At 35.7% G+C, this 13,396-nt stretch overlaps 1 protein-coding gene across 7 annotated transcripts in view; it reads right to left on the minus strand.

Moving 5' to 3' along the window:
• The window catches only part of FAM184A (family with sequence similarity 184 member A), a 121,570-nt gene that overhangs the window by 48,839 nt on the left and 59,335 nt on the right, over positions 1–13,396 (minus strand). For all 7 annotated transcript variants that reach the window (XR_009605240.3, XM_060616529.3, XM_060616528.3 and 4 more), the window contains exons 7-9: positions 4,099–4,260; positions 940–1,061; positions 127–277 (exon numbers count right to left, since the gene is read on the minus strand). Coding sequence is in view for 6 of the 7 variants with exons in the window: in XM_060616529.3 (XP_060472512.1) it covers positions 127–277; positions 940–1,061; positions 4,099–4,260 (435 nt within the window). In the remaining variant the exon portion in view is untranslated. The remainder of the gene's footprint in view (positions 1–126; positions 278–939; positions 1,062–4,098; positions 4,261–13,396) is intronic.

Here is a 13,396-nt window from a genome sequence, read left to right on the forward strand (position 1 = left end):
TTTAAATTTGCCCTATAGAAAAAAACCCAAAATACAATGAAATTAACAAACAATATTTTACAATATTTCCCTAGCTAGGGAATGTCAAGGAAAATGAACTTCCATAATGTAGAGACTATTGATTACCTGGTTTAAGAGATCTTCTACTTTCTTCTGCCATGAATCCCTGGCTGCATTTTTCTCTCTCTCTTTTAATTGCAAAAGTTGAGACATTGCTGACTTCTTATCCTCTTCATGTTGTAGTCTTAACTCTTCACGAAGTTTAGAACACTCTTGTCTAAAATAAAACAAATACTTTTACTTTTTAAAGAGAATTATTCCTCTCAATAGCTATAATACAGTTGTTTGCAGGTTTTCTACATATTTAATTAATCCTCCTCAAAAGTCAACTCAGAATAAGAGTTACTAATGATTTTAGTCAGGCTTACAGGACTATACAGCAAGTTGGTAACTTACCCATGATCATTGATTTGTCAGTTAACAATGGCAGAACAGGTACTAGAATAAGATTTCTGACTTGAGGTTAGTATTTTACATTCAGGAAAATAAAATGAGAAAAAGTATTCAAGCAGAAAAAAAGAGTTCCAATTTCTCTGCATCTAATCATGAAAAAAACTCATTAAAAATACTGTCCCTATGATTTTAACAATAAGACAATGTAAGCCATATAACAGAAAAACATCTTTGCACATCGTTTTTTTGGTTTTTTTTTTTTGTTTTTTTTTTTTTTTGAGAGAGAAAGCGAGAGAGAGACAAAGCACAAGCAGGGGACGGGTGGGGGGCAGACACAGAATCCGAAGCAGGCCCCAGGCTCCAAGCTGTCAGCACAGAGCCCGACGGATGACCTGAGATGAAGTTGGACGCGTAACTGACTGAGCTACCCCAGGCGCCCCTGCACATCTGTACTGATTAGATTACATCACAGAGTAAGAAATGTACCTAAGGTTTTCAGTCCATTTTACTTCCAAGTCATGGGCCATTCTGTCCACTCTGAGCTTCTCTTCCTCTTTCATGACAGCAAGCGTTTCTTCATGCTGTTGTCTTTCTTGTTCTAGCTCACCCTGAAAAATAAAAATTTTTCAATGAAAACAAGTGTTCAAAAGCAAGGTTATTGCTGGTTATTTCAAATAAGCAGCGTGCTTGCATTATCACTTTTAAATTCTTACAGCACAATAACTGATAGTGCCATCTATAACAATTACTCAAGATTTTCTGACAGTATGTGGCACACATTTTATATTTTAAATGTCCTTGTGCAAACTATGTTTTATCAAGGCTTCTAATTTTACAAATTATTTTAAATAGCTTAAAGTTAGCATAATTAATAATCTTTTTAAAAATGTTTATTTATCTACTTTGAGAGAAAGAGAGAGCTGGGGAGGGGCAGGGAGACACAGAATCCCAAGCAGGCTCAGTGCTATGAGCACAGAGCCTGATGCTGGGCTCATACTCACAAACCATGAGATCATGACCTGAGCCAAAATCAAGAGTCGATGCTTAACTGACTGAGCCACCTGGCACCCCAATAATCTTAACTAAACTTTCCATATCATGGGTATCTATTATCTTCATATATGTACACGTTACATAGATACGTTCTTCAAATTCATTCATATTTATAATCAAAAGTCTGCTATTTATCCAAAGCTGAAGCATTACAATTATACTTCACTGACATGATTAAAATAACTATAAGACATTTTGGCTACTATTTTTATTATGTAACTTCAAAACAGTGATCCATGTGTTTAGTGTTATGGAAACATAATATGCTATATATGAAATCCCTGCAGATTAGCATCAATCAAGTGGCTCTCCGGAGCCTAGGGCTAGACTGTTTGGACGACACTGGCAACCATCAGTCCCCGCCAGCAGTGGAGCTGCTCTCTGCCTCCCACAGAAGAGGAACAGATGATGGTGCTTCCTTCTGTTCTAACAGTGACCCTTTCTGGATCACCCCCTTACTAATGGCATGTGCTGTAACACTGCTGAGGGGCATGTCCAGATTAATGGGAGAGAAGCAAGTCAATGTTGAAACTGCCATTCTACACTGGTGACCTGGCTTATAGCAGTAAATTCCGAAAATTGGGTTTGGCCATCTTAGCCAACCGTCCTTTTCACTAAGTATTCTGCCTCTAGGAACTACTACTTTTTCCACCACAGGCAGCATTAAATGAGGTAGAAGTACTTAAGAAGTATTTCTTTTACTGACTGCAAAGTACTTTATCAGACATTAGTGGGGTAAGAAAAGAAGTAAAGAAAATACTTGCTTTTTTCCCCCAACTGTTTTCACATCCATCAGCTCATGGGATCCTCATAGCAACATGGGGAGGTTACAGGTGAGGAAACAGGCTCAGAAAGATTGAGTAATGGGAGAAACTATAAACTCCCAACTACAGATTTACAAATGTTAAACTAATATCATCATCACTGTCATCAGAATCTTACTCCTTATTTCCCAACTGTGGCCTAAAATGTCCTAAGTGCAGAGAGTCATGCCTTATCCGTGTCTGGATCCCTCACAGGTTATCAACCAACAACTGGACATATACTCAGGGATCAATATCCATTTTATGATGGGTTCATTTATGTAATACACAACCGAAACTCAGCAGGGAGGAGGGGAAAAAACTCACATCCAGAGAAAACACCTGCTGTTGAAGAGCTTACCTAAAGCTGAAGTAAACTGTGATGCAGTATCTGTATTTTCTCAATCAAAACTGTCCAGCAGAACAAAAAAAATGGACAGTTGCTAAGGTTTTGCTTACAACACTTAGTATATTCCACTACTTGATAGAAGAGCAATGTAAATATGAGCAAGGACCTTAGAGAAATGAAACGGATTCCAATACTAAGCTACAAAAATTAAATTTGAAATAATATTAATAAAAGGCAATGTTTCCTGAATGCTTGATATTTTACTAAGCACTGTGCTGTAAATGGTTTACCTCATTTAATTATTACAGTAGTGGTGTGAGGTGTATTATTACCCTCTCCTGCAATATGCAGATGAGTAAATTGAGGCTTAGAATAAGTAACTTGCCCAAAGTGACACACTAAGCGATGGATCAAGAAATCACACCCAGCCAATCTGACTTCAGAGCCCACACTCTAAATCACCTCTCTGAAGGAAAAGTAAGAACTCTCTGGAAACTATACGCTTAGTTGTTATGGATTCTTTTCTCCACTTTCTGAGGGAATCTAAATATTTGCTCTGCTCCGTGAGAATGGAAGGGAGCAGAGCCTTTCAAAATTTGTAGGTGACAGAGCATTGTTTAGTTGCTACATATGAGAGTTTGAATGCTTACCAATAGAAGAATTGTGCATCCTGATTGTTATGGGTTGAATTGTGATCCTGAAGAGATATGTGGAAATCCCAACCCCTGTACCTCAGAATGTGATCTTATTTGGAAATAGGGTCAGTGAAGATGTAATTCCTTAAGAGGTCATAGGGTGAGCCCCTAGTACTATGTGATGGGTAGCCTCATAAGAAGAAGATGTGGGGCAAAAAGGGGGGAAGCCTGGGTGGCTCAGTTGGTTAAGCATCTGACTCTTGATTTTGGCTCAGGTCATGATCCCAGGATTGTGAGACTGAGCCCTGAGTAAGGCTCCATGCTGAGTGTAGAACCTGCTTAAGATTTTCTCTCTCTCTCTCTCTCTCTCTCTCTCTCTCTCCCTCCCTCCCTCCCTCCGCCCCTTCCCCTGCTTGCGCTCTCTGAAAAGTAAAAAAAAAAAAAAAAAAAGAATATGTAAGGACACACAGGAAGAATGCCACTGAACACCAAGGAGGAAACTGAAATCTGACACAAGCCAAGGAAGGCCTGGGGCTACCAGGAGCTGGCAAAGGTGAGGAAAGACCTGCTTTCTAGGTTGAAAAGGAAGAATAGTCTTGAGAACACCTTGATTTTGGACTTTCAGCCTCCAGACGGTGAGAGGATAAATTCCTGTTGTTTTAAGCCACTTAGTTTTAGTACTTTGCTAGGAAAGCCCTACAAAACTAATATACTATATATAATGTCTATTTACAAGAAACTTTAAGCAGAGTAATTAAATTATATTTTTACCTTGCTAATGTTTATAGCAGGACTATAAAATTACCTCAACATTCAGTAGCGCATCCTTGGTCTCCTTCAGCCTGCCTTTAGTCAAATCGAGCTCATTTTGAAGTCTTTCCTGGGAGTCCTGAAGACTAGCAATGAGTCCTTCTGCAGAGCCAAGACCTTGTTCACTTTTCCTTACCAGATCTTGGAGGCGGCCAATCTGCAAGTAAATACAGTACTTTTAATATACCTCACTGTTATCGATTAGCAAAAGTCACGTTTGTTTTCTTAAAGTCTTTTCTTTAATGGTAGTGTTACTGAAGGGGTCTTTTTTGATGAATTTGGAAGAAGCACTTAAATAATCATGATAGACTTCATCTGTTGTTTTTTTTGTGAAGACCTCCATATTTATGATTTCCCTTTTTTGTGACAACCATGGAAATAGGTGGATAATTCAAAGCCCTGTTTTAACAAAGAGAATTCCCAGTTCTATCAAAGGAACTGAACCAAGATGATTACATCAAAGACAGGGGAAAAAAGTATTTTTTTTAGATAAAAAAGTACTTTTAAAATTTCTCTTCAAAATTCAATCATTTATACTTCATTTGAACCCAGTTCTCCTACCATTTATAAAGTGACTGATTTAGGTCAATAGTGATAAGCTGGTAAATGTGTATTAGAATAAATTGTGATTTCTTTGTTTCCATACAGTATCTATAATTGTTAAGAGTTGATTTATATATACTCTTGAAATTAGGAGTTAATAAGACTATTTGTTGATTAGGAAGATCTATATCCTCGAGTTATGAGAACTAAAATCAATAAATGAAATACTTTAGATTATCTAGGAAACCAATATGAAGTAAAAATCTCATTTTTATAAAATGGCCAAGCTGATCAAAACTCGACAGAAATGAAAACTGCTAATTTAAAAATAACACCTGAATATTTCTCATTGTAAATACAGACACCATAAAGAAAATTATAAACATTTTCCTTCAACCTCCTCTCAATTCAGCACCCCTTTTCCTGTCCCCTTTCCACGCAGATGTTTATATACTGGACAATTCTGGTGATGGATACCAACTTCATAAAATGAGCTGGGAAGCGTCTATTTTTTTCTGTACTCTGAAATATTTTCATAGTTAAGATTTATTTGAAATTTTAAGTTTGTTTATTTGAGGTGGGGGAGGGTCAGAAAGGGAGGAAAAAAAGACAGTGCCAAGCAGGCTCCACAGTGCAGCGTGAGCCCAATTAGGGGCTTGATCCCATGAACCATGAGATCACAACCTGAGACAAAATCAAGACTCAGACCCTTGGGGCACCTGGGTGGTTCAGTCAGTTCAGCTTCTGACTTTGGCTCAGGTCATGATCTCGTGGTTCATGGATTTGAGCCCTGCATCAGGCTCTGTGCTGACAGTTTAGAGCTGGAGACTGCTTCAGATTCTGTGTCTTCCTCTCTCTATGCCCCTCCCCCACTTGCACTCTCTCTGTCTCTCAAAAATGAATAAATGTAAACAAAAAAAATTTAAAAGAAAAAAAAGACTTGGATCCTTAACCAAATGAGCCAGCCACCCAGGAGCCCCTCTGTTTCTTAAAATTTTTAATGAAATTCATCCATTAAAATCCTCTGGGCCTGGTGCCTCTCTAGATACATGTTGGAAGTCTTTATTTCGTGGTTATAATTAGTTCGGTCAAGTTAATCAACTACTCTGAGTCATTTCAGAAATTTAAAATTTTATACAAAGTCATCTTTTTTCCTAATTTAAAGAATAGAATATGATATTCATTCCATGTTTTAACATTTTCTCTGTCACTGAATTTATGCCTCCTTTCTCTAATCAATCTAGCTTATTTGTATCTTTACTTTTTGTGTTGATCCGGCTTGCCAAAAAAATTTTGTTTCACAATCCAGATAATTTTCAAATGAATAAGAGTTACATGCACAAATGGAATACATGAAAAAACTGATAGGGATGCTTGGATGGCTCAGTCAGTTAAGCATCTGACTCTTGGTCTCAGCTCAGGTCATGATCTCACAGTTTGTGAGATGGAGCCCCACAATGGGCTCTGTGCTGATGGTGCAGAGCCTGCTTGGGGTTCTCTCTCACCCTCTCTCTCTGCCCGTCCCCTGCTCACATGCTCTGTCTCAAAAATAAATAAATAAATAAATAAATTGCGGAAAAGAAAAAGAAAAAAGAAAAAACTTAGTATTGTAGTTATTACCATAAAGAATAGAGAAGATCTGTTCAAGAAACTAAGAATATAATTAGACAGAATTGATATGTTTAAATGGACAAAAACCTTAAAATGCTGCACAATTAAACATTAGAAATAAATAATAACTGTTTATGGTTCACCAAGGCATTATAGCTTGTATACCAATATGACCCTACTTATACTAATCTTCATACCCATACCGTCTTTCATCATTCTTACAGCTGGAAAATTTACACCCACCTTTCAAAGACTACCTCCCATACCACATTTAAAAATTCTCCAATATCACATTCTCCAGAGTTTTTATGAACACTTAATGGTAGAGAATCACTCCCTCCTCTGAACTTTAAAAATACATTGTATTTATCACCAATTCATAACAGTCACTTGAAACTATGAGTTCCTTGACATTTTGTCAAAGTATCCCTACCATCTAGAAGATATCATGTAGTCAATAAATGTTTCCCAAATCATAAAAGATATACAATATTACTGATGTCACCGGACTGTAGTTCCAACTTTTCTGGAGACCAATTTAGTAATAAATAACTTGACGTATAACATTATTCCTACTCTGACCCAGTAATTTCATTGAGGGCAAGAGTTACACAAAAAGGAAGTAATTTTTAAAAATGAACAAAAGTATTAATAGAACTGATAATTTATCCAATTACCAGTAAAAATAAGACACTGATAAACAGCATTCAGAGAAGTCTTCTCTAATACCCCAGGCTCCTCAGGGTTTCAGGGCTGATGGCTGAAATACACCTTGGTTGGTCACTGATGAGGACAAAGTACTGGCCTTAGGAAACTGCAATCCTGCCATACTGGCCATGGCCTTTGCACGATCATCCTTTCTCCTCAAGTTAAGAGGGAGCAACCCTTAAAATTATCTTTATAATAAAATATTTAAAACATTCAATGCTCAACAAAGAAAATGTTTAAGCAACTATGGTAAAGATATATAATGGAACACTATATGAATATTTTAAATGACTAATATGTAGACAAAATTAAATGTAAATATTTATATGTAAAAAAGTTTTATAAATCAAGTACACAAAGTACTGTGAATATACATTGCAACCATACTAAAATGCACATACACATATTAAATACCATTAGAAAATCTGGAATTCTGAAAATGTTCCTCATGTTCTTACTTTTTTTTTTTTGTAAAATTGCTTAAGTTCATAAAGAGCAATGTTCAAAACTTTAGCACGTACCAATCAGTGCCTTTGAAAGGAATATATTATGGATATTCCAGAACAGACTTTAGAAACTCAATCCTGTTCTCTAAATCATCACAATAAATAACCTGTTTGTCTTCTATTACCTAAATGCTAGTGTAGCCACTACAGGAGCCAGAGAAATTAGTTATTTGTGTGTTGCAGTAGGCTGAATTCTAATATGACCCCTCTCTGACCCTCACTTTCCCTGGGACTTAGGCATATATGATGGGATTTGCTCCCATAATTGTATTATGTTATTTAGCAAAAGGGATCTTGTAGATATAATTAAGATCCTTAACTGTAGTTGACTTTAAGGTTATCCAAAAAGATACTACTCTAGGTGGGTCTGACATAATTGGGTGAGCCCTTAGGAGAAACCAGAGAAATTCAAAGCCACTGAAGTTTTCCTGACAGCCTTGAACAAGTAAACTGCTATGTTACAAGAGGAGGCAGTCATGTTGCAAGGGCTTGAGGGGGGCTTTTAGAAGTAGAGAGCAATTTCTGGTCAACAGCTATCAAGAAACAGGGACCTCAGTCATACAGCCACAAAGAAATGAATTCTGACAACAACCAGTAAGCTTAAAAAAGGATCCTGTACCTCAAATGGGACTGCAGTATGGCTATCACCTTGATTTCAGCCTTGTGAGATCCTGAACAGAGGACCCAGCTAACCCATACTTGGACTCCTGACCCACAACACCATGAGGTAATAAATATGAGCTGTGTGATGCCACTAAGTTTTTGGTAATCTGTTACACAGCAATAGAAAACTAATAATCTTATTTATTATTATTAAACTAAGTTGACTTAGTTTTCAATGAGTTTTATTCATTCAACAAATATTTCATTTGCAAATACTGATCTCTTATGTGTCAGGTAGTGTATCATCTGTGATACAACATTTTATAATAAAGCCAAATGATTTTTATTGTAACAAACTACTGTATGTATATGCTTAAAAATCTTATGTCCAGAAGAAAATCTACAACTTACATCAGAACATTTAAAAAGACTGTAACAGATTTTATTGACCAGTCTAGTATTTTGTCCTCAAAGGTGACCCCAAATAACATTTGATAGGATAACAGGATTATCCTCCCCCTGAGATTTTAGACTCACTAGCTTCCCTTAATATATCTTCATATGATTTGGGCATTCATGAATTTATCACTGAAATCCCTAGCTGACCTACTTATGTTTTTAGGTTTTATCAATTCTAAGAGTATCAAGATCCATCTTATGAAGATAATACATTCATTAATTTTTTTTCTAAAACAATCACTCTCAGTCTTTATGAAGTACCCCTTAATTCTTTCCCCCTATCTTTCCATAGATATATCTACTTTCCATACAATAAATGTAAATGGAATAAAATCTCTATTTAAAAGGTACAAACTTCAGGTGTGCCTGGGTGGCTCAGTCAGTTGGGCATCTGACTCTTGATTTAGGCTCAGGTCATGATTCTGCTGTTGTGGGATCAATCCCTGTGTTGGGCTTTGTGCTGAGTGGAGCCTACATGGAAATTTCTCTCTCCCTCTTTCTTTCCCTCCCTCATGTGCACTCTCACTCAAAATAAATAAACTTTAAAATAAAGTAAAATAAAATAAAATAAAATAAAATAAAATAAAATAAACTTAAAACTAGATAAAATGCAGCTATATGTGGTTGGCAAGAGGCACATGTAACCATCAGTAGATGGAAAAAGATATACCAATCATAACAAACCAAAATAAAGCTGGTGACACAATATCAAACAACACAGACCAAACCACAAATCATGATTCCATGATTTGTGTAACCATGAGGATGCAGAAAAACAAAGGGTCAGTAGATGGAAAAAGATATACCAATCATAACAAACCAAAATAAAGCTGGTGACACACTATCAAACAACACAGACTAAACCACAAATCATGATTCATTAAGTAGCTAAAAAAATTTTATATTTGCACATAACAAAACTTTTAAATATTTAAAGCAAAAATTGAAAGAATATAAGAAATAAATCCACCATCAAAGTATCAGTTTTTAGTAAATGATATATAAAAAAGATAAAATTCAAAAAGAATACAATATTTGGAACACAGAATATTGAAGAAAATAACTTAAAATCTTGTTTAATGAACTGGGATACAAGACTACATTGAAAAATTGGACACACCCAGAATATTAAATTTCTCTTATGAATTTAAAAATTTAAAAATTGCTTTCATACAAACAATATTTAACCATGATGCAGTTAAAGTTTAAAAAGCATGTCAATCTCACACAAATCTCCCATAGAACAGAAAAGGATATAAGTCTTTCATTTTAAGAGGCTAATAGGACCTTGATTTCAAAACTAGAAAGGACGGTATTAAAAGGGAAAAGTACAAAGCAATATTAGTTGAACCTAGGCTTAAAAAACTCCCAAAATGAATATTAATAAACTGAATCTAGTTATTATACACAAAAAGATATATAGAATCTATTATGACTACCTTGGGCTTACTTTAGAAATCCAAAGTTGATTTAATACTTGAAAATTAATACAAGGTACCACATTAACAAATTAAAGAAAAAAAGTATGATCTCGACAGATGCAGAAAAATCAACATCAATTTGTGATTTAAGTTAGGAAACTAGAATTATAAGAGAATTCCTAAACCTGATAAAGAACATTTACAAAATAAAATTTTAGAGAAGCATGATAACTAACTATAAGATGTTGACATCCTTCACTTTAAGAGCAGGAAACAAAACAAGAAAACTTATTATCTCTAGGCATTTTATCCAGCAAAGTAGGACAAAAAAAAAAAAAAAAAAAAAAGATGTCCAGGCTGAAGGAAAGGGTAGGTACATACAGAGGGATGAGCCAGGCAAATTCTTGGGGAGTGGTTCTTTTTTTATTTTATTAACTTAAATACAAGATAGTTAACATATAGCATAATAATGTTTTCAGGAACAGAATTTAGTGATTCATCACTTACATGTAGCACCCAGTGCTCATCCCAAAAAATGCCCTCCTTAATGCCCCTTGCCCATTTAGCCCTTCCCCCTATCCAACACCCTTCCAGCAACCCTCAATTTATTCCCTATATTTAAGAGTCTCCTGTGATTTGTCTCCCTCTCTGTTTTGTTTTATTTTTGCTTCTCTTCCCTTATATTCATCTGTTTTGTATCTTAAATTCCACATATGAATGAAATCATATGATATTTGCCTTTGACTGACTTATTTTGCTTAGCATAATACACTCTAGTTCAAGCCACATTGTTGCCAATGGTAAGATTTCATTCTTTTTGATCATTGGATAATATTCCATTGAATATATATACCACATCTTCTTTACCCATTCATCAGTCAATGGACATTTGGGCTCTTTCCATACTTTGGCTATTGTCGATAATGCTGCTATAAACATTGGGGTGCATGTGCCCTTCGAAACAGTATACCTGTATCCCTTGGATAAATACCTAGTAGTGCAATTGCTGGATTGTAGGGGAGTTCTATTTTTAATTTTTTGAAGAATCTCCATACTTTTTTCCAGAATGGCTATACCAGTTTGCATTCCCACCAGCAGTGCAAAAGATCCCTCTTTCTCTGCATCCTTGCCAACATCTGTTGTTGCCTGAGTTGTTAATTTTAACCATTCTGACAGGTGTGAGTTCATTGTGGTTTTGATTGGTACTTCCCTCACGATGAGTGATGTGGAGCATTTTTTCATGTGTCTGTTAGCCATCTGGATGTCTTCTTCGGAAAAGTGTCTATTCATGTATTTTGCCCATTTCTTCACTGGATTATTTGTCTTTTGGGTGTTGAGTTTGGTAAGTTTTTTTTTTATATAGATTTTGGATACTAACCCTGTATCTGATATGTCATTTGCAAATATCTTCTCCCATTACATTGGTTGCCTTTTAGTTTTCCTGATTGTTTTCTTCACTGTGCAGAAGCTTTTTATCTTGATGAGATTCCTATTGTTCATTTTTGTTTTTGTTTCCCTTGCCTCTGGAGACATGTCAGGTAGTAAGCTGCTGGTAGAATTCTCCTGGAAAGCCATCTGGCCCTGGACTCATGTTTGTTGGGAGACTTCTGAGTACTGATTCAATTTCTTTACTGGTTATGGGTCTGTTCAAGTTTTCTATTTCTTCCTGTTTTGATAGATGTTTCTAGGAAATTGTGCATTTCTTCCAGATTGCCCAATTTGTTGACATATAATTGCTCATAATATTCTCTTATTATTGTTTGTATTTCTGCAGTGTTGGTTGTGATCTCTCCTCTTTCATTTGTTATTTTATTTATTTGGGTCCTTTCCTTGTTGATAATTTGGCTGAGCTTTATCAATTTTGTTACTCCTTCAGAGAATTAGCTCCTGGTTTCATTGATCTGTTTTACTGTTTTCTTGATTTCGGTATCATTGGTTTCTGCTCTACTCTTTATTATTTCCCTTCTTCTGCTGGTTTGGGCTTTATTTGCTATTCTTTTTCCAGCTCTTTAGGTGAAAGTTTAGGTTGTGTATTTGAGACCTTTCTTCCTTCTTTAGGAAGGCCTAGATTGTTATATATTTCCCTCTTGTGACAGCCTTTGCTGCATCCCAGAGGTTTTGGGCTGGTGTGTTTCCATTTTCATTGGCTTCCCCGTACTTTTCAATTTCCTCTTTAATTTCTTGGTTAACCCATTCATTCTTTAGTAGGATGTTCTTTAAGTATTCAAGACCTTTCAAAATTTTTCCTTGTCATTGATTTCAAGTTTCATAGTGTTGTCTGAAAATATGCAAGGTATGATCTCGATCTTTTTGTACTTGTTAAGGCTTGATTTGTGTCCCAGTATGTGATCTATTTTGGAGAATGTTCCATGTGCACTCAAGAAGAATGTGTATATGCTGCTTTAGGATGAAATGGTTTGAATATATCTGTTAAGTCAATCCAGTCCAGTGTGTCATTCAAAGCCTTTGTTTCCTGTTGATTTTCTACTTAGATGATCTGTCCATTATTGTAAGTGGGGTGTTAAGGTCCTCTATTATGGTATTATTATCAGTGAGTTTCTTTATGTTTGTGTTAATCACACAATTATAATAAAACATATGTAAGTTTATATATAATGTAAATATATAAATGTGATTTATATATTTGGGTTCTTCCACATTGGGACATAAATATTTACAATTGTTAGATCTTCTTGGTGGATAGACCCCTTAATTATGATATAATGCCCTTCTTCATTTATTGTTACAGTTTTTATTTTAAATCTAGTTTGTCTAATATGAGCATGGCTATTCAAGCTTTCTTTTGATGACCACTGGCATGATGGATGGTTCTCCATCCCCTTACTTTCAATCTGCAGGTGTTTTCGGTCTAAAATGAGTCTCTTGTAAGCAGATATAGATCGGTTTTGTTTTCTTATTCATTCTGATACCCTATGTCTTTTGATTGGAGCAATCAGTCTATAGACATTTAGAGTGAGTACTGAAAGATATGAATTTAGTGCCATTGTGGTGCCTGTAGACTTGATGTTTCTGGTAATGTTCTCTGGTCCTTTCTAGTCTTTGTTGCTTTTGGTCTTCATGGTTTTGTTTCATCTTTTCCCCAAAGAGTCCACCTTAAAATTTCCTGCAGGGCTAGTTTAGAGGCCACGAACTCCTTTAGTTTTTGTTTGTCTGAGAAACTATTTCTCCTTCTATTTCAAATGACAGCCTTGCTGGATAAAGAATTCTTGGCTGCATATTTTCCCAATTCAGCACGTTGAATATATCCTGCCACTCCTTTCTGGCCTGCCAACTTTTTGTGGATAGGTCTACTGCAAACCCGATCTGCCTTCCCTTATAGGTTAAGGACTTCTTTCCCCTTGCTACTTTCATAATTCTTTCCTTGTCTGTGTATTTTATTTATTATTTATTTATTTTTGAGAGACAGCGTGTGTGCAAGCAG

This window comes from Panthera onca, chromosome B2, assembly GCF_046562875.1.
Source record: "Panthera onca isolate mPanOnc1 chromosome B2, mPanOnc1 haplotype 2, whole genome shotgun sequence".
In the NCBI taxonomy this organism is placed as follows: Eukaryota; Metazoa; Chordata; class Mammalia; order Carnivora; family Felidae; genus Panthera; species Panthera onca.